Source organism: Maylandia zebra, linkage group LG9 (assembly GCF_041146795.1).
Source record: "Maylandia zebra isolate NMK-2024a linkage group LG9, Mzebra_GT3a, whole genome shotgun sequence".
Taxonomy (NCBI): domain Eukaryota; kingdom Metazoa; phylum Chordata; class Actinopteri; order Cichliformes; family Cichlidae; genus Maylandia; species Maylandia zebra.
Window position 1 is genome coordinate 23314877 of NC_135175.1, and position 22010 is coordinate 23336886.

The following is a 22010-nucleotide window of genomic DNA, read 5'->3' on the forward strand; positions in this document are numbered from 1 at the left end:
CCTCTCGAGGATACTTGAGGGTGCATGGGAGTTTGCCCAACCAGTCTACATGTGTTTTGTGGACCTGGAGAAGGCATTCGACCGTGTCCCTCGGGGCGTCCTGTGGGAGGTGTTGCGCGAGTATGGGGTGTCTGGCCCATTGCTACGGGCCATTCAATCCCTATACAACCGTTGCAAGAGCTTGGTTCGCATTGCCGGCAATAAGTCGGACTCGTTCCCGGTGGGTGATGGGCTCCGCCAAGGCTGCCCTTTGTCTCCGGTTCTGTTCATAATTTTTATGGACAGGATTTCTAGGCGCAGCCAAGTGGCGGAGGGCTTTCGCTTTGGTGGCCTCAGAATCTCATCTCTGATTTTTGCGGATGATGTGGTTCTGTTGGCTTCATCGGGTGAGGGCCTCCAGCTCGCACTGGAGCGGTTCGCAGCCGAGTGTAACGCAGCGGGAATGAGGATCAGCACCTCCAAATCTGAGGCCATGGTTCTCAGCCGGAAAAGGGTGGAGTGCCCACTCCGGGTCGGGGATGAGTTCCTGCCCCAAGTGGAGGAGTTCAAGTATCTCGGGGTCTTGTTCGCGAGTGATGGGAGAAGGGAGCTGGAGATCGACAGACGGATTGGGGCTGCGGCTGCAGTAATGCGGACGCTGCACCGGTCAGTCGTGGTGAAGAGGGAGCTGAGTGTAAAAGCGAAGCTCTCAATTTACCGGTCGATCTACGTCCCTACCCTCACCTATGGCCACGAGCTGTGGGTAGTGACCGAAAGAACGAGATCGCGGATACAAGCGGCGGAAATGAGCTTCCTCCGAAGGGTGGCTGGCCTCTCCCTTAGAGATAGGGTGAGAAGTTCGGCCATCCGGGAGGGGCTTAGAGTAGAGCAGCTGCTGCTCCACATCGAAAGGAGCCAGCTGAGGTGGTTCGGGCATCTGGCAAGGATGCCCCCTGGGCGCCTCCTGGGCGAGGTGTTCCAGGCATGTCCCACCGGGAGGAGGCCCCGGGGCAGACCCAGGACACGCTGGAGAGATTATATCTCTCGGCTGGCCTGGGAACGCCTTGGTATTCCCCCGGACAAGCTGGAGGAGGTGGCTGGGGAGAGGGAGGTCTGGACCTCTTTGCTTAGGCTGCTACCCCCGCGACCCGACCTCGGATAAGCGGATGAAGATGGATGGATGGATGGAAGTTATTAAAAACAATATTATTAACAGAGGTACATTCTGGGCAGTACTGTATACCATTAGCTTGAGTGTGTTTTTGATGTGTGCATTACCTTAAATAGCGTTATCTTCAGACTTCTCTAACACATTTCCAAACTTTAATTATTGCCAGATTATCAGAAAGATGCTTATTAGACAAGGGAAGGATCTTTCCTAATGCTGTGATGACCACCACAAGGCAAAAACATTAGCAATAAACCAGAATAAACTGGTGAAATTAATAATTTGTCCCTCCTTTTGGTTAAAGTGTCACTAGTCTGGGTATTTAATAATGGAAGAATATGATTTTGGTTTAGCATCACAGATGAATATACTGAAAAAGACCAGCCTTTTCAGAAACTTAAGTAGTAAAAAGTACTTTCTCATAATGGTAACAATCTCATAAAATAATAATAATAATAATAATAATAATAATTATTATTATTATTATTATTATTATTATTATTATTATTATTATTATTATTACTACTACTACTAAACAATGGCTGATTGTGACGTCAATTATAATAAAACTTTTTATTTTGTAAAATACAATGGTTAATAGTCTACAAAAAAATGTGAAAGCCTGATAATGACCTACAAGCTTTGTGATGAGATGACAAAGAAATATGATTACTGTCCAAAACATGTGTGAACTGTGGTCAAAATTATTCAACTCTAACCTGATTTTTCTCAGTAACCTAATTTTCTACATTCTTGCTAAACATAGGCACAGAATTTTTGCATTATTATTTACAAGTGGTTTCATTGTGGAAGAAAAATGATTCCCAGTTAGGGCCTGATGAGAACATGAGGTCCTGTCACTGAGAGATGTTTACTGACTTTAAGCCTAACCTACAGTAACCCCAACTGCAAAACAAGTACACACAATAACTGGAAAATATCAGTCGCCTGGCACCTGTATAAAAAATTAAAATTAAAAAAATCCATCCATAAGCTGACTCACCACAGACATCAAGATGAAATGATACACTGATGTTAATCCATCACACAGAACGATTTGCAGTTAGAAATGTTGATATAAGATACTGACATCCAGGCGTACAGGCTCAGGACAAAATGTGCAAGCTAAAGCTCAGATGTTGGCCTTGCTTAGTGCTGAGATATCTGATAGTCTCTATATTACACAAGATTCTGACAGGAATAATTAAGGAGACTTACTCTAAACCTCTGAAAACTGAAACCTTTTTTACTCTTTTAGTTTTCTTTTATTTGTTTTTTTTCTCCCACCTAGAGCTATGGAGACATCAAGACACCACAATTCAATGAGAAAAGACAGGAAACTGTATACCCAAAGGCTAATTTTGGAAAAACACTGATAGACAGTATATTAAAGTTGTTTTAAAAAAAAGAAATGGAGTTTCTAGCAAAGCATTTCACAAATAGGTAAGTCTAGAGCCACTCTGCTGGACAAACTTTGTATTGATACATCTAAATGAAATTAAACAGCTTCTACCGTATGCTGTGTAAAAAAGAACAGGTGACACACTGCTGATAAGATAACTGCCACATGAATAAATTAGGTGGTTGTGTTACTTAGCAATGCTATATTTTTTGTATTGTGAGCTTAAAAGTTACTATGGACAGTCTCTAACACACAGAAAGAGAGACTTAACGAGAGAGATATGACATTCAAGGAAATCCAAATTTGAAATCTATGGAAGAAATCTGCAACAGCAAATACAGTGGTAGAACGTTTATAAAAACCTTATTTTGGATGAAAAGTCAGTAGACAGTCTTGACTGGTAACTATTCAAGCAGCCTTTAGGTCCCAGGGACCACTGAACTCTAATTTAATTTAGATGGCTGGTGATTGCATTAGATAGTTTCTTGAAAGACAGAATGTACCGTTGCAGTGGGGAAACATCTCTCCGATAAGAACCTAACATACATGCATATTGCATTGTCACAAATCACCTTTATATTATTTGCCAAATTCAACAGACTGTAACATGTCAACAAAATGGTCTTCTACATAAAATGCATAGATATAACTATCAAAACATTAACAATGTTAATTCTACTAAAGCAGGAAGGCTTTAAATGATCATATAATGGGATTTAATCACCCCTAATTACACAGTGAATGACATATGAGACAAACTGGTTACATTTCCAGGGTGTACCCCGCCCCTTGTACTGGATAATCAGAAGAAAATGGATGGACGGTCTACACTGGGATGTGGCATTACACCGATATTGACTGATGATCGTTTTTAGAAATACTGGTGGACGCCAGTGCTACCCCTCAGCCTCCTAGTAGATACATGTATGGTGTCAATTAGAAAATCCTACGCCACCTTCTTCTCAAGTTATTGCTTTCACAAGATTTTCAAAAAACAACTTAACCTCTGACCTTGAGGTTGAGGTCACTGACATTCAAACTTGTCTGAGATTTTTAGCTACACCTGTAGTATTAATTTCAAACTCCTATGCCGCCTTGAGTTATCGCAGTCACACACTTGCTTGTCAACAACATCTACCCACTCAGGTGATAATACCCCATCAGCCTTTTACAGCTGGGAGGTAAAAAGGACATAATGGTACTGTGTTTAAAAATAAAAACATATTAAACAGAGGTTTTATGCTCAAAATGGAGCTATGACGAGTGACTATGAATGTAATCATGATTAGTCCTCATGCCTCACTTAACAAAAGCAGGTGCATTTTTCCTGTTATTTCTATCTTTTAAAAAAACTACAATAAATCACTGTATAATATAACTTATATTAATAAACACATCATGAGTGAAGATGGATTTTTCCACAAAGATATCACTATAATTATCAATATCATCTGGTGAGCAGGATAAACCTGCAGTCAAAATCTGATACGGTTACTCTGTACTAAATTTTAATTTATTTAATTTAAACTAGTTTGTACAGATTACGTGTCATATGGTGGCTTCTGTAACACAAAGATTACCCAACTTTAAAGATAAAGTATAGCTTATCTTTGCAGCCAAACTCTACGATAAAATGTAAAGACCAGGTATTACGACAATATCATGCGATAAAAATCTGATATGGTGACTGCGAAAAAGTGTACGGTTTTTAAACGGAGCATCAAGCAGCGAGAACATAAACACTTCATCCTGATTTGAAACATATGCGACACACAAAGCTTGAATTAGACAGGACCCTGACATTTTGTCAATGCCACAGTTACAGATACCTCTACTTAACCGTGGGGATGTTTACATGCCAAATAACATCATATAGTGGGTTAGCCAAGTTCTCCTGTGATTAACTTGGTGGCAGCTAGCGTTAACGGAAGCTCGTGTTAATTAGCGGGTTCACGCACTTTTTTATATTTAAACCCAACTTGGTGTGTGACATAACCGGGCATCAAATTTCATTGTTTCTTTTTACATTTTTTAAGTGGGTCTTAAAATACAATATCAAGCTTAAACGAATACTGCCGAGTCAAACTGACAGGCAAAGCTAACGCTAGCAACCGTTAGCGAGCTAGGCTCGACTAGCCGCTCCGCTACTTACGATGTACTCCCGAACTTGGCTGTGGAAATTCTGCTCTCTAATAGTCACATCGTCTTCTTCCATTCTTCATATTGCAAGAACAATTAAAGCTACTGAGTCCCTACATTCTCGCCTGTACAACTGACAGCAACCAGGGTAGCAACTCCTCCTGCTTCGTCTATACTGTTCTGCATAGACTGCTCTGACTGGTTAAAGACAGTTTACATCGGAGCGACGTAAACCACCCCCGAAAAACCGCCCCAAAATAAAATACGTCATCAGCTGCCCTGGAAGGGAAAGGTCACGTGTTTCTGGGTCATCCTCATGGAGGCCCATGTGCATTGTAAGGTATTTATATGATCAGAATAGTTCAGTTTCTTTTATTTTGTGTGCTTGTAGCAGTTTACAGGCTAAGCTATCTCTAAGCTAGCTACCGTTGAATTCGTAGAAATGAAAGGGAACTGGAAGCATAAAGGTAAGACGAAGAATAAGAAGAAAGGCAATGCCGTGTTACAGAAGTACAGGGAGGCAGTGGATGTTTTCCTTAAAAGCAAAGGTGGCTCGGAAGAAGCGGAGAGTGACCAGAGGTTGAGATTTGTGAAAAAGAAGAGTCGAAAGGAACTACGCAAGGAAAAGCGGAAAATGAAAAAAGCCAAAATGAAAAGTCACTACGAGGGCAAAAACACCGTCTCTCTGCCCCCAAGTGATGAAGGAAACCCGAAAAAAAGGGCTGACAAGCATCAACAACCACACACGCAGAAAAAGAAAATGGAGAAAACAAAGAAGGAAGGGTCGAAGTCGCATCCAAGCGAGCCTAAAGACAAGTCAGACAAGTCTGAGACACCACCTCCTTCCAAGAAAGGCAAGCGAGTCAATAAGCTTCAGGAAACAAGAAAATTGGCACTTATGGAGGCAAATGAACAAGAGGACAGAGAAATAAAGAAGCTGGAGCGATGTCTTGGATTAAATAAAAGGAAAAACAAAAAAAGTCTCCCTCAGTCTTTTGTGGCTGATGGACTTGATTACATCCTTGGGGTGCTTGACTCTGGATCATCAGCTGTGGGCTTGTATGAAGATGATGATGTTGACATGGAAACAGCCAAAGAGAACTTTAAAAAGCTAGATGACTCTCAGGGGTCAGGCGAGGACCCGGAATCTGAAGGAGAGATGGCGAGTGAAGGCAGCGATGATGACATTGATGATGACGGTGAAGATGAAGATGATGACATGTCTAATGAAGAGGAAGCGGATGAAGATGAGGAAATGGAGGATGACCAGGAGGGGCTTAATGATAGTGGCGGGCCTGATTCAGAAGATGAAAAAGAAGGGGAAACAGAGGAAGAAACAGACGCTCCCGATACAAAAACGGAGACTGTGAGTGCAGATATATGTAATATCTGGTTGTTTCTATCACTTCATTAGATAATCTTGCTTACTGATCTATTAATCTAATAATAAACTAATTCTTACAATGTCAAGGTCACCTCCACAAGTGGCAAGTACGTGCCACCTCATTTGCGTAACATGGGAGATGATAAACGCAAAGCTGAGCTAGAAAAACTGAAGAGGAACGTGAAAGGTCTGATGAACAGGTAACACAATGAAGTCGATCCCCCAATGGGAATTTTATTTATATAGCACATTTCATTATATGAATCAATTGATTTTGGGTCTTTTTTTTTTAAATACATGGCTGTAAATGTCTGGTAGAACAGGTCACCTACTAATCAGATGGTTGGTGATTCAATCACTGGCTGCTTCAGTCTGCATTGTTGGTCAAGATGTAAACCTCTAGTTGCTCTCAGATGAATTCATCAGAGGGTCAATGTTAGATAGAAATAATTTAAAGTGGTGAATGAGGCATATATAAAGTGCTCAGGTAGAGTAGAAAAGTGCTATATAAGAACCAAATCTATGAAAGCTAGCAGCTTGTTCCAAAGAACAGGACCACAGTACCTATAAGCAGCTTCACCACACCTTCTAACTCTGGGAAGGCTTAAAAGATCTGCAGCTGATGACATGAGAGGTCTGACTGGGTTGCAAACACTGAGCAAATCTGGGGGCCCGAACCTATTGATATGATAAAACTGCAATCACTGTCCAAAATAATGAGACCTAGATCATAAATAAGAACGAATTTTCTGTCGCTGACTTCTTGGACCAACAACATATAACAGCTAAAATAGTTAAATAATAACTGATGTGCGACGTTATAGCTCCACTGGTTGAGCAGGTGACCCGTATATCGAAAGGCTGCAGGGACTTCGTTCAATTTGGACCTGGTCCATTTCCTGAGGGTCATTCCCCCCTGCTCTCCCTACTTTCCTGTGTATTCTTGACTGTTATGTCCAATAAAGGCTGAAAACACCCCTCCCCCTTTTAAAAACAAAATGTAAAACTTGGCTACAGCTAACTGAGAATATTGATAGAAGCCTACAAAGCTCATCTTAGGCATAGGTAGGACAGGTACTCGTATAGCTCTAACCCTTTACTACAACCCACGTTCAGTCGTTTACACACATTCATACAGCACTTTATTTGCTTTTAAGTGTTTTCTAACTATCACCTACAGACTCCAGTGTAGAATATGAGCCATAGGTGGTTTGTCTTAGTTTAGTAATACTTACTCATGGTTTTAAATTTATAAATGGGTCATTTTGATGGATTTTAATCCAGGTTTTATACAGAGACTTTTCTGCAACCAACTATTAGAAGCAAACAAACATTTTATAAAATATTAATTAATCACTTCAGGAATTATTCAGTGGAAGCCTCTTGCTTGTTACCTGGTTAGTTAGATGCAGGTACTGAAAGAAGTAGGTAGTTTAAATTCCCACACATAGGAAAAACTAATGTAAGTTATTTAAATTCTGCACAGTTCATTGTTGTTTTGTCATCCTCAGGTTGAGCGAGCCCAACATGTCATCCATCTGCGGTCAGCTAGAGGAGCTGTATATGAGCTCCAGCAGGAAGGACATGAACGACACCCTGACAGAGTTGCTGCTAGCAGCCTGCGTCACCCCGACCCTGATGCCAGACAGATTACTGATGGAGCACATCCTGCTTGTCAGCATCCTCCATCATGCTGTGGGCTTGGAGGTAAGACCCCCTCCTTTGAGCCCTCAATTTGAGGTTTATGGTCTGCCAGAAATTTTCAAATAGACACAGAGGTATTTAAAATATGGCTTGTAGGCTGGTTTTACTTCCTGTAAACTTGTGGAGATGCTCAGATCTGGTACATAGATAGAAGCGTTAACACGGTTGCTGGTGTGTGTGAGAAATAAAAACCACTGACCTGATTCACATCAGCTCTTAGATTATTTACAGGAGGCTGTTTTTCTAACTGGCTAGCTTCTTTTGCACATCTCAGTTGAAAAGTAATACCCTTTAAATAAATTGGAAGGGGATCTGTAACACTGATTGTTATCTGTCAGTTTGATTGGTCTACGTCATTCTCTAAATGACATAAAACATAAATATTAAACTCAGGCCTACCAGGCAAATTTAAGGTCTGGCTATTCCAGCATGGCATGCTACAAAGACTCTTGTTTATCATCCATAGTGGAGGAATTCAGTGTGGCAATGTGCAGGGTTGTAATGCTCCTTAGAGACTCGACTGATAACAAGGTGACTGACACAGGAGTCACTACAATAGCTGGATGCAAAAGCAGGCACATCAGTGGCACAAGCAGAAAGTATGCTGAAATTGAGAGAAGTTACTGGCAACCCCTGCTTGGGGCGTCAGGGATTCGGATCCACTCACTTCCAGTAATGGGTAAAATCTGATCCAAGACAGAGGAGAGACATGGTTCAAGCTGAGATCCGGGAGTTCGAGGAGGAAGGTAGAGTGTCCTGGGCAAAAGCACTGGGTTCACAAGGAACCTGGATGAAGTGAGATTACTTGGGCTGAACTTTGGAGATTGGAGCCTTGCTCCGCTCAGTTTATTACGCCCTTCCATCACCAACAAGCTACAGAGGGAACAGAGGGTGGTAGGCCTGGCTATTCCCAGTCCGAGTAGGATGCATGGGGTTCCCTGCACAGTCTGAGTGGAACACACTCACGGCTTTTGGAATAACAGGAAGAGATAAAAAGGCAGCCATCCATAGGTTAGAGGAGGCCGCCGAGAGAGCTTCTTGTTGGCTCTAGAATAAGAGGGAGAAGGGTAACTGGGGACCAGGAGGAGGGTAACTGGGGACCAGGAGGAGGGTAACTGGGGACCAGGAGGAGATGGGCACTGACTGGCCATCACTGCTGATCCAACGACCTGAGGCTGTTGTTTTTCAGAAACACCCGATAATAGTTGAACACCACCTGACGACATCTTCTCCTGGTCGAAGTCGCTGTAGCACTATATATAGTTTTATAAACATTAGGCTGATATTTTAAGCCATGTGCTATTGGCTTAAACATTTGGGTTTGTTTATAAACCTTGTCATATATTAAATTTTTGGCACTTTTTTATTATTTGGCATATTTTTCCACACTTAAATGTTTCAGATCATCAAACAAATGTTAATATTGAACAAAGATAACCTGAGTAAAATACAAAATGCAGTTTTTAAATAATGATTTTATTTGTTAAGGGAAATAATGCTATCTAAACTAAATGTGGTGAAAAAGTATTTGCAGCCTCTTATTAAATCATTAATCTGCTGAGATTAAACACACTGGCCATAATCAGTTCATGCCTTTATACTCAAGCACACTTGGGTTCTGCAGCAGGACAATAATCCAAAACAGACCAGCAAAAACCTAGTGATGGTTTTGGAGTGGCCTAGTCAGAGTCTGGACTTCAATCTGATCGAGGTGTTTTGTCATATTAAATTTTCTTTCACATGAAAAATGCATGTGTAAAGAAATAAGAATTCAGGAAAGCAGAAAAAAAGCAGATACTTTTTCATAGTGCTGTATATTGCTCTCATGTTGATCACATATCTTATATATCCTCTCCTTTTGCAGGTAGGAGCCCATTTTCTGGAGACAGTTGTGCGAAAGTTTGACGAGCACTACAAGAACCCGAGTGGAGGCAAAGAGTGCGACAACCTGATCGCCATCGTTGCTCACCTGTATAACTTCCAGGTGGTACATTCCATCCTCATCTTCGACATCCTAAAACTGCTGGTGGGAACATTTACAGAAAAGGACATCGAGCTGGTCCTGTTTGTGCTGAGGAATGTCGGCTTCGCCCTGAGGAAGGACGATCCTCTAGCTCTGAAGGAGCTCATCTCTGAAGCCCAACGCAAGGCCAGCGATATGGGGTCGAAGTTTCAGGATCAAACCAGGGTAGGGAGATGAGATCAGATTTTGTTTTTTTTAAACCAAGATTACGTTTTATTTCCTAACTGATCACAATGCTGTGTCATGATTTCTCAACCAAGTTTAGAAGCATTTCTGACTTGTGAAAACCCGTCCTCAGGTGCGTTTCATGCTGGAAACAATGATGGCATTGAAAAACAATGACATGAGGAAGATCCCTGGCTATGATCCCGAGCCTGTGGAGAGACTGAGGAAGCTGCAGCGGAGTCTGGTGGGTGAAAGCCATATTTTATTTGATTTTATTACCTGCATTATTAAAAATAAGTCTAAGCCTGAACTTAATCCTATTAAACATAATAATCATTCTTTTAGCCTCCACTTGTACCACCAGGTGGCCCCAGAGTGCCACTTTTATAGACCTAAACTTCTACTTTAATAGTTCACACCTTCAGGAATCCTGTCACAATATTACCAACTAATATACCTGGTGTTAACCAGCTGAGTCTTCTCATGGCTAACACCTTGCGATGCTCAGATCCACAGAAGCGCAGGGGGCAGTGACATGAAGCTGAGGGTCTCTCTTGATAGTCTCCTGGCAGCAGAGCAGGTGGGCCGCTGGTGGATTGTCGGCTCATCGTGGAGCGGCGCTCCCATGATCAGCAAGCAAGAGGACACAACCACAAAACAAACCCCTGCTCAAGGACAGGTAGAGTACCGGAGCTGCAGAAGACATTAAATTATTATAGCAGCACTCATGTTTAAATTAGGCAGCCTGGAGCACATCTGGATTAGTGTGAGACATCTGCTTCAGATGTGTGTATATCCATGAAAATTCAACGTGGCTGTCTGCTGTGTTCAAAAATGGTAGAAAAACATGTGGGAGGCACTGATTGATTTTCAAAGAATGACTGTTTGTCTTAATGCCTTAGAAGAATTATTGTATTGGTTAGCAAAAACTGATCAATATGAGGGGTGGATATTGATTTTTTTATTTTTTATTTTTTCATGACAAAAAAATGAAAGACAACAAGTTGGACAGAAGCATTATTAAATTAGAAATTAAACGTATTCCTATAAGGATCATCATTTTGAAGCAGATCTGACGTCTAAGAGGGCCGCAGATCCTTTCAGAGGTGACATTTTCCATCTTCCGTGTGTGGCCTTGGCGTGTTCTTCACTGATGAAGCAATGGATCGCTTCACCTAAAGTAAACACACATCCAAGGATATAACCAGTTTTACAGGTAGCTTCACATCCAGTAGTTTGGATATTATTTGTAAGATCTGGGGTGTGCGTTCAGTTAAGACAATGAACAGAATAAGACAATATTTACCTAGAATAATTACTTGGTAACTGTCAATTTTGTCCTTGCAGAAGCAAAGGAGACAGCGTTTATCATGAATTTTAACCGCTCCACCACTTCATTCTGGCTCCTTCGATCATGAGAACAGTTAATAAAGAAGCAGTAAAGCCTCCCTGTGCAAACCCAAGGTTTTTCTTGGACACCCCGATGTTCGGAGTGAACGGCCTCCTCATGAGCACAGCTGAGGAGATTCTAGCAATGATGACGCTACCACAATAAACCCTTTAAATTACTCGCTTCCAAGAAGAAAACTAATAGATTTTTTTTTCAGTTCCAACAGTTCCTGGATTTAAAATTTTCCTTCTGCAGCTAATATGTAATGTGTACATTTTGACACTGTAATTCTGACCACCTGATGGTTGCCACCATTTTTTTTTTTTCCATTTTCCTCGCCATGTGCTTAAAAAAACGTTAGTGCACTTCTAGGCAGATCAAATTAAGATAACATTTTTTCCTCCTTTCACTTAAGCATATTTGGACACTGTAAACGTGAATAAGTTGCTAGTAATCAAAAAATTAGTACCCAAACTCGTTGCCTTAGTTGACTTGAGATAGCCAAGTTAGGGGAACTTGTTCTCTGTGATCGCACAGTGCTTAGAATAACTTGATTTTTCTGAGTGAGCAATACTAAATGAATTAGTTCAACTGAGATATATGTCAATATATATCAGTTACAATACTAAATGAATTATTTCAAGTCACACATTGGCCATATGTCAGCTGACATATATGTTAGTTGGCATGTGTCATGTATGTCAGCTGATCTATATTGACATATGTCAGTTGAACTAATTCGTTTAGTATTGCTCACTCAGAAAAATCAAGTTATTCTAAGCACCGTGCACTCAAAATAAGTAAGTTGCACTAAGTTGGCTGGACTTAGTTCTTATTAATGCTTTTCTGCAGCAGTATCTCTGTTGGCCCCAAGGAGGCAGCAAGTTTCTTTCCACTCTGCGTCTATGCTGTTCATCAACATTCCCATGAGTCCGACATTTAGCCGGTTTATCTTTTTTATAGAATATTTTCAGGAACTGTACTATGATCACAGCCCTCCATTTGAATCCTTTTATATATTTTCCGCTTTGCATCAAAGTCTTAACCTGCAGCTATGTTGGGACAATGATTAACAAATAAATAAGGTACGAGGAAAGCATGGCTTCATCAGTAATGGCAGCATTTATCGTTCTATAACTGTTGTCATTGTTTTATTTTTTTTTTAGTTTAGTGCCAAAGTGTTAGAGCTGGCCAGGAAACAGAGGATGAACACCGATGTCAGAAGGAACATCTTCTGTGTGCTTATGACCAGTGAAGATTACCTGGATGCATTTGAGAAGCTGTTGAGGTTTGTTTCGTCTCACATCTCTGTTTCTTTCTTCAGTTTTTGGAGTAGTTTAGCCCATTTGAAATTTTTATTTATTTTTAATTTGCTATGTTTAAAGGATGGGTCTGAAGGACAAGCAGGAGAGAGAGATTGTTCATGTTCTGATGGACTGCTGTCTCCAAGAGAAAAACTTCAACGCCTTTTACGTCATACTGGGAGAGAAATTTTGCTCACATGACCGTCGCTTCCAGGTAGCCTTATTAGCAAAACCATGTAAGACATGTGCTGCTTGTTCAATCAATGGTTATGGTAGATTATACTGTAAATCCTTCTTATATTTTAGTTTAAAAGTCTCGTAAGTTTGCATAATCAGTTTAAAAGGGTTTATTATGGGATTTAATTACCTGGCACGGGCATATGACCACCCGGTCTCTCAAACTGTGTGTGATCTGTGTGTGGCCTGCAGTTCACCTCTGCAGTGTGGGAGCCTCTGACACCTCTGGCTTCTGATTTGACTCAAACTGTGATTACAAACAATGGCGTTGAGACCACACTTCCTACTTTGCTGTCATGTAGGCCAGCAGCTCATATCGGAAACTGGTGACCATTGTCCTCATCAAAGAGCTCCAGAACGGAGCTGGTGGGAATGTTTGCTTTTCACATGTAAACTGGGTCTCGATGAGAGGGTTATCTCTTTAGAGGAGTCGGTTATTTAAGGTGCTTAATTTGGTAATCACTGATGACAGTATTGCGGATATAGTGTTGCATCAATGAGCCAGACTTGTCTTTTATTTTAAAGTGATCTTGAGCAATAGTTCTCCGAGCTTTCTGGGGAATCTTTTGTCATTGGCTGCTTTTTCACTCATTTTCAGTCAAGTTCTTGTAAGTGTTTTTAACCCACTTAAAACTTGCTTATGAATCATTCAAGCATAAAAAAAGCAGAAACGCATCATTTGTTCCCATTTCTTTGTCATTAGTAGAATTTACAGAAATGCCAAAGGTAACAGTTTTACAGGATTATAATAGTTTTCTTTTCGCACCGATGGGGTGAATCACAAAACGCTATTGGCCAAAAACTTAGGCATCATGTGCAGTGTGTCCTAAAAATTTAAGTAAACTGGACACGTGAATGACAAAAGAAGAAATGGCATTAAGAAAAAAACTATATACTGCAGATGAACAGTGTCTAAAAGGCGTCTTCTTAAGAAAAAAAAATGGTTTGGAGCTGGTTTTCAGTGGTGTTAGGGGTCATGTTAGATTTTGCTCCACTATACAGTACTATCTGGAAAGCATCTGATTGCTACCAGCTTCATTTCTCAGCATAAAAATGATCCCAAACACACTGTCAATGCAGAAAACGCATACCTAGATAACGTCCCACTGTGTGTTTTTCTATCGGTCGTAGATTGGCCTCCACAGCAGCAGCGTGGGTTCATCTTGACAGAAAAATAAAATAAAAGCCAGCTAATATCCAAAGAAGGGCTTTGAATGTTCTTCAAGAAGCCTGAAGGACTATTCCTGTTCTTTTACACAATACTATATGATATGTGTGTTTCTGGATTTAATTGTTCCTTCAAACCCTCTCTCCTTTCTCATAGATGACTTTCCAGTTCAGCCTCTGGGACAAGTTCAGGGAGCTGCCCAACCTTTCCAGCAGCACCTTTAACAATCTGGTCCAGCTGGTCACCTGCTTCCTTCAGAGGAAATGCCTCTCACTCTCCATTCTCAAAGTAATTAATATTATGTATATATTACATGTATTTAGTTGATTTTACAGATTAAATCTTTAAACCTATTCTTTGCATTAACCTCTGCTGTTTGTGCCTTTAGGTAATAGAGTTTGGGGAACTAGATAAGCCCACAGTGCGCTTCTTGCGTCAGGTGCTGACCAAACTGCTGAAAGAAACTGAGCCCGAGGAGCTGGCCAGCATATTTGGAAGGTGAGCTGCACAACATCAGGAGAGTGATGTCACACATAGCAGGGGATAGTTTAGGGTTTTCTCCATTTGATTTAGAAAGGTTGTCTCTGTAGAGTGCATGGAACTCTTTCTTCCTGTAAAGTCACCAGAGCTATGGTTTTCACATCGGTGCAGTCGGACATCACACAGAGTTTGTTGCCAGGAACTGCTGGTGCACCTCTGTTAAGAAAAACAAAATTAAGAACTGCAGCCATGACTAAAGCCCTGTGAGGCTGCACTGGGGCATAGATGTGTTAGAGCTATACCACATGGCTGTACCATCCACCTTCTATAAACTGCTATTAGCTCACACCTTGAAAGTCAACTGTGACTCTTTTTGTTTCCCTTCTGCCAGGATTTCAGGAATTCCCAAGCTAGGAATGCTGAGGGAGGGCTTGAAGCTTTTCATTGACCACTTCCTCCTGAAGAGCATCCTGTCCCAGGGAGCACCAGAGAAAGCAGCATTGCTGTCAGAGCGTGCCCAACTCGCCACCAAAGCCATGGAGGCAAAAGAGACAAAGCTAAAACTGTAAAACACAGAAACGCACACAGCAAAAACTCAAAATATGGACTGTGATGAAAAAAGAAAAAGAACTGGAACAACAGAAGACCTTTTAATACAAAAACGCAAACCTACTGTGTTACTTATAAAGGAAACAAGGAAATGAAGAAGATGTGGTTAAATCTAGCAGTTTGCCTTGGTGTGTCTGTGTACAATAAAGAAAGATTTTTACATTTGAAAGTTATTGATTCCCTCAGGCACACACCAGCGTTTAAAGGGTAATCCACTGTAATAAATAATTACATAATGTTCATGCTCTTGTATATTTGTTATGAAAGAAAATGTCCTGTACCTTCATGTCAAAGAAAACCTCAATAAATTAACTTTCAACTCCTTTATGTGGAAAAAGAACTGTTTTGTGTTGGCGTAAGTCTGTCTACGTTTTCTTCAGAGACTGCCCTCGGGGAGGCAGTGTGCATCAAGAGTTAATATTGCACAGTTTGGTCACCTGGGTCTATTCTTCTGGGCTTTGCTGAGTCTATTTACACCTTCCACATGATAAAGCAACTTTTAATCTGGTCTTTTTCAGCCTTAAACGTGGCTGATTGCTGCATATTTGTGTATGTCTATCCTTTTGTGGATATTTGCTGTAGGAGCAGAGAGAACTGAGAGGTGTTTACACGCCTTAATGAAATGACCTGGAGCCATGAATCTGTCCTATACTGTTCGCTAGCTGACACCAGTGCCTCTCCGCATTGTAAGCATAGCAGCATCAATCTGCTAGATTTGATACTTGCTCCTATTAATTAGCTCCGCTGGTGTGGCCTGAATCAATCCAAGACTTCGGAGCAGTACCCTGAGGTCAGGAATAGGACACTAAGGTCACCCGGGGGAAATGTTGCGAGCTGTCTCAGGTAATTTTAGAGAGCGCAATTACTTCATCAATTCAGTCAGTTGAGAATTTTGGTGGAAAAGCTTGAGAATTTGGCTGCTGAGGTGGAGATAATGGGATCAATAGGCTCACTGTGCACTCCATACACTGGCTATTGTCTGCAACCATGAGCCGGAGAGTTTCCTTCAGCCTCACCTGGTGTGTGGGTCTGACCCTCAGCTGAACTTTGATTTAGTCTGCTAAAGCAAACAGCAGAAGATAACTAACAGATCCTTCAGTAATCCCTATACAAATGGCACATAATCAGTGAGACCCTGCTATAGATTAACGCTGATGACTGCGGAGGAAATGATAACGCGTCAAATCACCGCTAGCCCTGCTTTCTGGAAATAGAGCCATGCGTAAAAGCGCGCACACGAGGATTATTAAACTGCCTCAGAGGCCAAGTCGGATTAATTGAGATATACATAATATAATAAAATACGTGGTTTGTCTGAAAGAGGGTCAGGCTAGATATCAACACATTAGCAGTCGGTGAGATTTGAGGGTGTCCACTCATTTTCACCAAAAACTAGGCACTAGATTATTTGGCCTGCACACACACACACACACATATATATATATATGATCTATGATTACAATTTATAGCTGTTAGCTCATGGAATTTAGATGTTACACGGATTAGAATATATTCTTATTATTAAATTATTATTGCTCAAAATATTTGCACCAATACTGCCCATTTTCCACAAACGCGCATCCTGTGAGGTCAATAGTCAATTATTTATATTTTGTTAAGCTGAGTTTATGAGTTTGAATGATTTCAGTACTGAAAATAGTGCCTGAGCAGCCAAGTTTGTCGCTTAACACGCCTTTAAAACGCTTTATTAATACGAGCCCATTGCTAGTGTGGTGTGAAATGTTTCCTCCGTCTGACTGCCTCCTTGCTGTTTGCTCACACTGCACGTTTGCACAGATCTGACAGCGCTATTAACAGTAATTCCCATGACCCGACCTGTCAGAGCAAGGAGGAAAACACAAGCCTCTGTCCGGAAACACACTGCGAGCACAATCATAAATCAGAGGGAGTGCGTTTGCAAGAAAGAAAATAGTTTTATATAGGAAAAAAACCCCAAAACACTTTATTTCACATTGTTTGCCAAGACGCTAAACAATAATTTAGCATGCAGATGTATTATAAGTAAGATGTATTATATGTACGTTTTATAAATACAGATAGAAAAATAAACATAACATTTTTCCAGTGTGATATGGCACCGAGGAAGTAAAACATCACAAAGAACAAAAATAAAAGAGCCACTATTAAGTGTAAGGGATATAGGATAGGATATAATTGAAAGATTATTGCTGATAAACTAACCATCACAGCAGGTGGATATTGCAAAATCCTGAGCCAGTTTACAGCGTTTGCATATAACCATGCAATAGGCTACGTCACAGTTTTACCTATAGCCGGGTGCTGCACGATATAAACCGCAAATCTTCTGCTTTATTGCTTGTTTATGACACGAGGGTCTAATCTTGACCTACATTTTATTATTTTCATAACAAAAACAAAAATCTCCACAATTCCAAGTAGGTGATTAGAGGTTGGATTACATGCATCTAACTGCATTTTACAGCGAAAGCCCCCCCAGAGTCACTAGAAATGGAAAACGCTGCCTTCGCCCTTTTGCTCCAAGCTTCAAGGCTGCGGACTTATGTCACTGTTGTGATTCCTCTCGTCGTCCGAAGAGCAGTCTGACGAGTTGTACAGGAAATTTTCGCCTTCGTCGTCGTCACTGTCCCTGAAATCTCTTATTCTGCCATTTTTTGAGTCCGTCTTGCTGTGATAATCCGACTGTTCGAGTCCGTCTGATTTCTCTTGGCCGCCCTTGGAACCTTTCTGCTTCTCGGCCTCCTGGGCGGCCTGCTCTTTTGCCTTCTTGCTTCTCTTCCACTTCATGCGTCTGTTCTGGAACCAGATTTTAACCTGGAAAAGGGCAGAATAAATGATTTAAACTGGTGTGAAGGAAACTTGGGCAACAAATCGTCAACTTCTCCCTATTAATTTTCTACCACACTCAATGTGCAATATTAGCCTATGCATGAACTCATAAAATTCTCCAAAAATACTAAAAATAGCACAGGAATGAAGGTGCTATCGGCGCGTAAAAGTCACCCGTGCGCCTGACATTGACCTTTTGGGTATTGCAGTCATCCTTCCGCCTGAAATGTAATGCAGTGTTTCAAAATATCTGTAGAATATAGTAAAATCAGCTTTAATCGATATATATATATAAAAAAAATTTAAGTTAAAAGATTTTTTTAAAGCCGAATTTCCATTCTGAGAGTTTAGAAACACCAGTTGAAAAATTAAGTTATCATAACTTAAAGTTATCATTCATATACATGCTAGAAAATATTTTTTCATATCAAATACTAAACACAAACTCTTTCAATCATTCTGCAAAATTCTAGTTTATATATATATGTGTGTGTGTGTGTGTGTGTGTGTGTGTGTGTGTGTGTGTGTGTGTGTGTGTGTGTGTGTGTGTGTGTGTGTGTGTGTGTGTGTGTGTGCTGTCGTGCAGTCATGTTTTACCTGAGTTTCTGTCAGCATGAGGGAGGTGGCCACTTCAAAGCGCTTTGGTCTTGACAGGTACTTATTCAATTTGAACTGATGCTCCAGTTCCAGCAGCTGCTGACTCGTGAATGCAGTTCTTGGTCTTCGGCACTTTCCAAGTAAGTTGGACTGCGCCTGAGCTGCATGAATATATATATTAAAAAAAAGAAGAAGTCAGCTTTCACACATTCAGCAATTTCTGTCATGCATTTTATGTAAAGAAAGCCATCATATTCAAATATTCACAATCATCACATTAAAACTGCTTGTGTTGTAGAGGATACTTTGAAAAGAAAAAGAGGAGTCGGCAGTATAGGCTATTTATTATGCGTCCTTGTTCTCTCAAACAGCAAGCTTGTCTCGCCATCAATACATCCACAGACAAGCTATTTGCCACCCAGTTTTGAGCAAATCTGTTAAAACGAGCAGAAACAAAAAGGCAGTATCTGGTGAGCAAATAGCATGTCGACTGTGGGTTTCACACTCCTCTGCCACTTTCCCACTGTCCATTATCTGTCCATTTTAGTTCCTCTATGAAAAAGCATCAGTGTGTCACGCACAGTTCCCTTCAGACGATAATATCTGATAGAAATTGTGCACCAGAAATTCCCAAATCGAACTTTTTTTCCAAGTTAAATCACAGTTTATGGGCATCTAGGCCAGCATTATTTTTACTCTTCAAGATATTCTGTTAAACAAGATATAAAGCAGACTACACCACAACCAAGGGCTGAATAATATTTTGGGGTTTTACTCAAAGTGAGGGATTTGAAATTGCCAAAATATTGTGTCATGAAACTGCTACTCACAATTAAAGTCAGACATTTTGGGGAGCATCATCCCGGCCGTGGAGACCCGGAGCCAGTGGTCCAGCTGGAAGGTGCTGGCTGTCAGTTTAATGGGATCGCTGGTGTGGTGGTGATGAGAGCCGTGTGGATAGGAGTAGGACAGGGCAGGGTGTTGGCCTGTAAGCGCAGCAGCCGAGTAGGTGTACATGGGATGACCGTAGAGAGCCTGTGCTGGAATCCCTGCCGTGCTCTGCGGATGTAATCCAACCATGCTGTGCGGGCTGTTGAGGAAACCCGGTTTGGGAATCAACCCGCAGGTGGGAATCCTCGGCGGAGACGGCGTGTCGGCGCGTAAAGAATCGGCACTGGTGGTCAGCTCCGCGGCTGCCACACTTCCAGACGATGGGATGGAGGAGGAGGAAGACAGGGAAGTGACAAGCGCCAGCGGCGAGGTCTGCGCCTTGGGTGTATCGACTGCTAAAAGCGCGTCAATGCGAAAGTTTTTGGATTTCTCCATCGGTGACCCGGTGCGCGTCCTTCTCGCCACTGCTGCTCAGACTGAAGGAGAAGCCACAGCCGTTTCCCCACCTCTCTAAAGTTATGATGGGATCCGGAGTGTGTGAGAGGAACTCCGTGTCACACTTAATTCCTGTCAGAAGGAGGCGATTGGTGCAGCCCTCTGGCAGGGGGCTGTCCGAAGCGTCACTGCGCACCCAACAAAGCCTCCCTGCTGTAAGCACGGCGCTGGCAGAGTTACTGTTTCCATAAAATATTGCCATTACTGAGGGAAAAAACGATGCAGACAGAAATATTTTTCTGTTTTTGGTCAGCTGGATGCTAATTTTGCTTATATGCGCAATTCTTCAGCAGCAGGTTTAGGCTGGCATGTTTCCAGTGTGACTATTTATAAAATACAGGACCTTCTTCGATTAGAAGTGAGCTGGTAGTATTGGTCTAACTTTGAAAGACAGCAAATATATATTTATATTTAAATATATTATTTCATTAGAAACCACGTATTAAAATCCCTGTTTTCTTAGAATTGAGCGAATACACGCATTACTACTGCAAGAGCAGATAAAAATAGAACAATTCCGTTTCCAGAGGTGAGCTCTGTCTTTGGGCCTGCATGCTTCATGGTTCATTTGAGGACGGGACATGGTTTAGCCGAAGCAGAACAAAACAAAGCATACTTACGATAGCCGTGATAATAAGGGGGGATATTACGAAGCGCATAGGTCGAGTTGGATTATGACGCCAACTCAATTTTCAGACCTTACACGTGAAGTGATTTGTGGCTGTCTTGACAACAGTGACCCATTAAATTCAGGGGGAAAAAACTGCATAGGCAAAAGTGAGCCACATAGGCCAACAGGGAAATTTAAGTAAAAGCCCTCCTTCTGTCGCTCCAAAACCTGAAGGTGACTGACGCACAGCGACACGTTAAAATGGCGCTATGCATCTGAATTAATTAGGTCCATGCGTCTCTGCTTGTAGCGTTTACGTTGTTGATTTTTATAACTTATTATTAATTGTAACCTTAAAAAATAGAATCCCTGAACTGTGACGAATAATACGGATGGTTTGATGTTTTTTAAAAAATCAACAAGGAGGCATCGACAAATTTTGCATTTGAAAGCCTTAAAATGTGATGAGGAGAGAGATGTAATCGGCCCGTGGCTCCGGGTGACGTGGGTCTAATAAGCCACTTAAAGTTAATGGAAGAGGAGGTCAAAATGAGAATTATTGACACCCCGTTGCCCTTAACTGGTCTACCAATAAAGCTGATTAGTTTTTGTCAATTCATCAGCTAACCGCACTCCGGGGACGTTTATTTGCTCGGGGGAAATCAACAAGTCACCGGGTAGTTTTGAAGTAAAGGATCGCCATTTAATTGTGGACCTTGATGATCACGAGCAATTACAGAATGATAAGGGGGAGATTGATGTGGGTGTGTGGGACGCGGGCCTGCGTGGAAACGTGGAGGAGAGAGGAGGTATGACAGAGAGGAGACGATCAAATGCGCTTCGAGCATTTCTGCGAGAAAATGCGCAGATGTTGACGATGTGAAGATGTTGTACTAGAGTCTCGAATGTATTGACTTGTGAATATTTTACCAAAATGTTTCTGAAAACAGCGCATTAATAAAAAAAATCAATCCAAATATCCGGTCCAGATGCCCACAGCAACTCTCGTTCAATCTGAGCAGGCATTAAAGAGGGTGGTTTAAAATTATTATGATATTGCCATGGGTTTAATTAACATCTCCACCTCGGAATATTTAGCAGATGCGAGTTGCCGAAACACAAGTTTTCTTTTGCATATTCCTCAACGATTAAACGCACTTTATCAGCCTTCTGTCTGATTTTTTACAACAGCCGGACTCTTATTCTGCGCCTTGTCCCTCACCACGGGTTTAATTTCATTAAGGAGCCCACATGAATATTTCTATTAAAGCAGCGGTGAAATATGGAGCCATTTAGTATTGGCCTTCGCCGATCACGCAGATTTATAGCTCCTTTTCATCACATCCAGGAGAGAGAAAATTAATAAGGAGCCCAATGGAAACTGACCCTAAAACCCTTTTCTTTCCTGAAAGCTGTTAATTTGCTCCGTAATTACT

General features: G+C 41.4%; 3 protein-coding genes across 3 annotated transcripts in view; 1 reads left to right on the forward strand and 2 right to left on the reverse strand.

Annotated features, from left to right (window-relative positions):
- Positions 1-4915, reverse strand: part of lmbr1 (limb development membrane protein 1) — a 43431-nt gene extending 38516 nt beyond the window's left edge. Inside the window, exon 1 of the mRNA XM_004546825.4 lies at positions 4702-4915. Coding sequence (XP_004546882.2) covers positions 4702-4764 — 63 coding nt within the window. The 5' untranslated portion in view covers positions 4765-4915. The remainder of the gene's footprint in view (positions 1-4701) is intronic.
- A 60-nt stretch (positions 4916-4975) lies between these two features.
- On the forward strand, positions 4976-15476 carry nom1 (nucleolar protein with MIF4G domain 1). The gene is made up of 11 exons (XM_004546824.5): positions 4976-6054; positions 6160-6272; positions 7584-7779; positions 9641-9964; positions 10098-10208; positions 10473-10643; positions 12521-12642; positions 12740-12872; positions 14220-14351; positions 14452-14561; positions 14935-15476. Exons 1-11 carry the CDS (start codon positions 5131-5133, stop codon positions 15110-15112), a joined length of 2514 nt encoding a protein of 837 aa, XP_004546881.2. The 5' UTR covers positions 4976-5130; the 3' UTR covers positions 15113-15476.
- Positions 15477-17109: 1633 nt separating this feature from the next.
- mnx1 (motor neuron and pancreas homeobox 1) lies at positions 17110-20018 on the reverse strand. Its single transcript, XM_004546826.2, has 3 exons — positions 19409-20018; positions 18579-18739; positions 17110-17966 (listed from the first exon to the last, which is right to left on the reverse strand). The coding sequence occupies exons 1-3, from the start codon at positions 19902-19904 to the stop codon at positions 17679-17681; spliced, it is 945 nt and encodes a 314-aa protein (XP_004546883.1). The 5' UTR covers positions 19905-20018; the 3' UTR covers positions 17110-17678.
- Between the last annotated feature and the right edge of the window lie 1992 nt (positions 20019-22010).

Coding starts and splice junctions, on each gene's coding strand:
- nom1 (XM_004546824.5), top strand. CDS start 5,131: ATGAAAGGGAACTGGAAGCATAAAGGTAAGACGAAGAATAAGAAGAAA. Junction 6,055..6,159: donor CCGATACAAAAACGGAGACT/GTGAGTGCAGAT, acceptor TACAATGTCAAG/GTCACCTCCACAAGTGGCAA. Junction 14,352..14,451: donor TCTCACTCTCCATTCTCAAA/GTAATTAATATT, acceptor TTGTGCCTTTAG/GTAATAGAGTTTGGGGAACT.
- mnx1 (XM_004546826.2), bottom strand. CDS start 19,904: ATGGAGAAATCCAAAAACTTTCGCATTGACGCGCTTTTAGCAGTCGAT. Junction 18,740..19,408: donor CAAAATGTCTGACTTTAATT/GTGAGTAGCAGT, acceptor ATATTCATGCAG/CTCAGGCGCAGTCCAACTTA. Junction 17,967..18,578: donor TCATGCTGACAGAAACTCAG/GTAAAACATGAC, acceptor GCCCTTTTCCAG/GTTAAAATCTGGTTCCAGAA.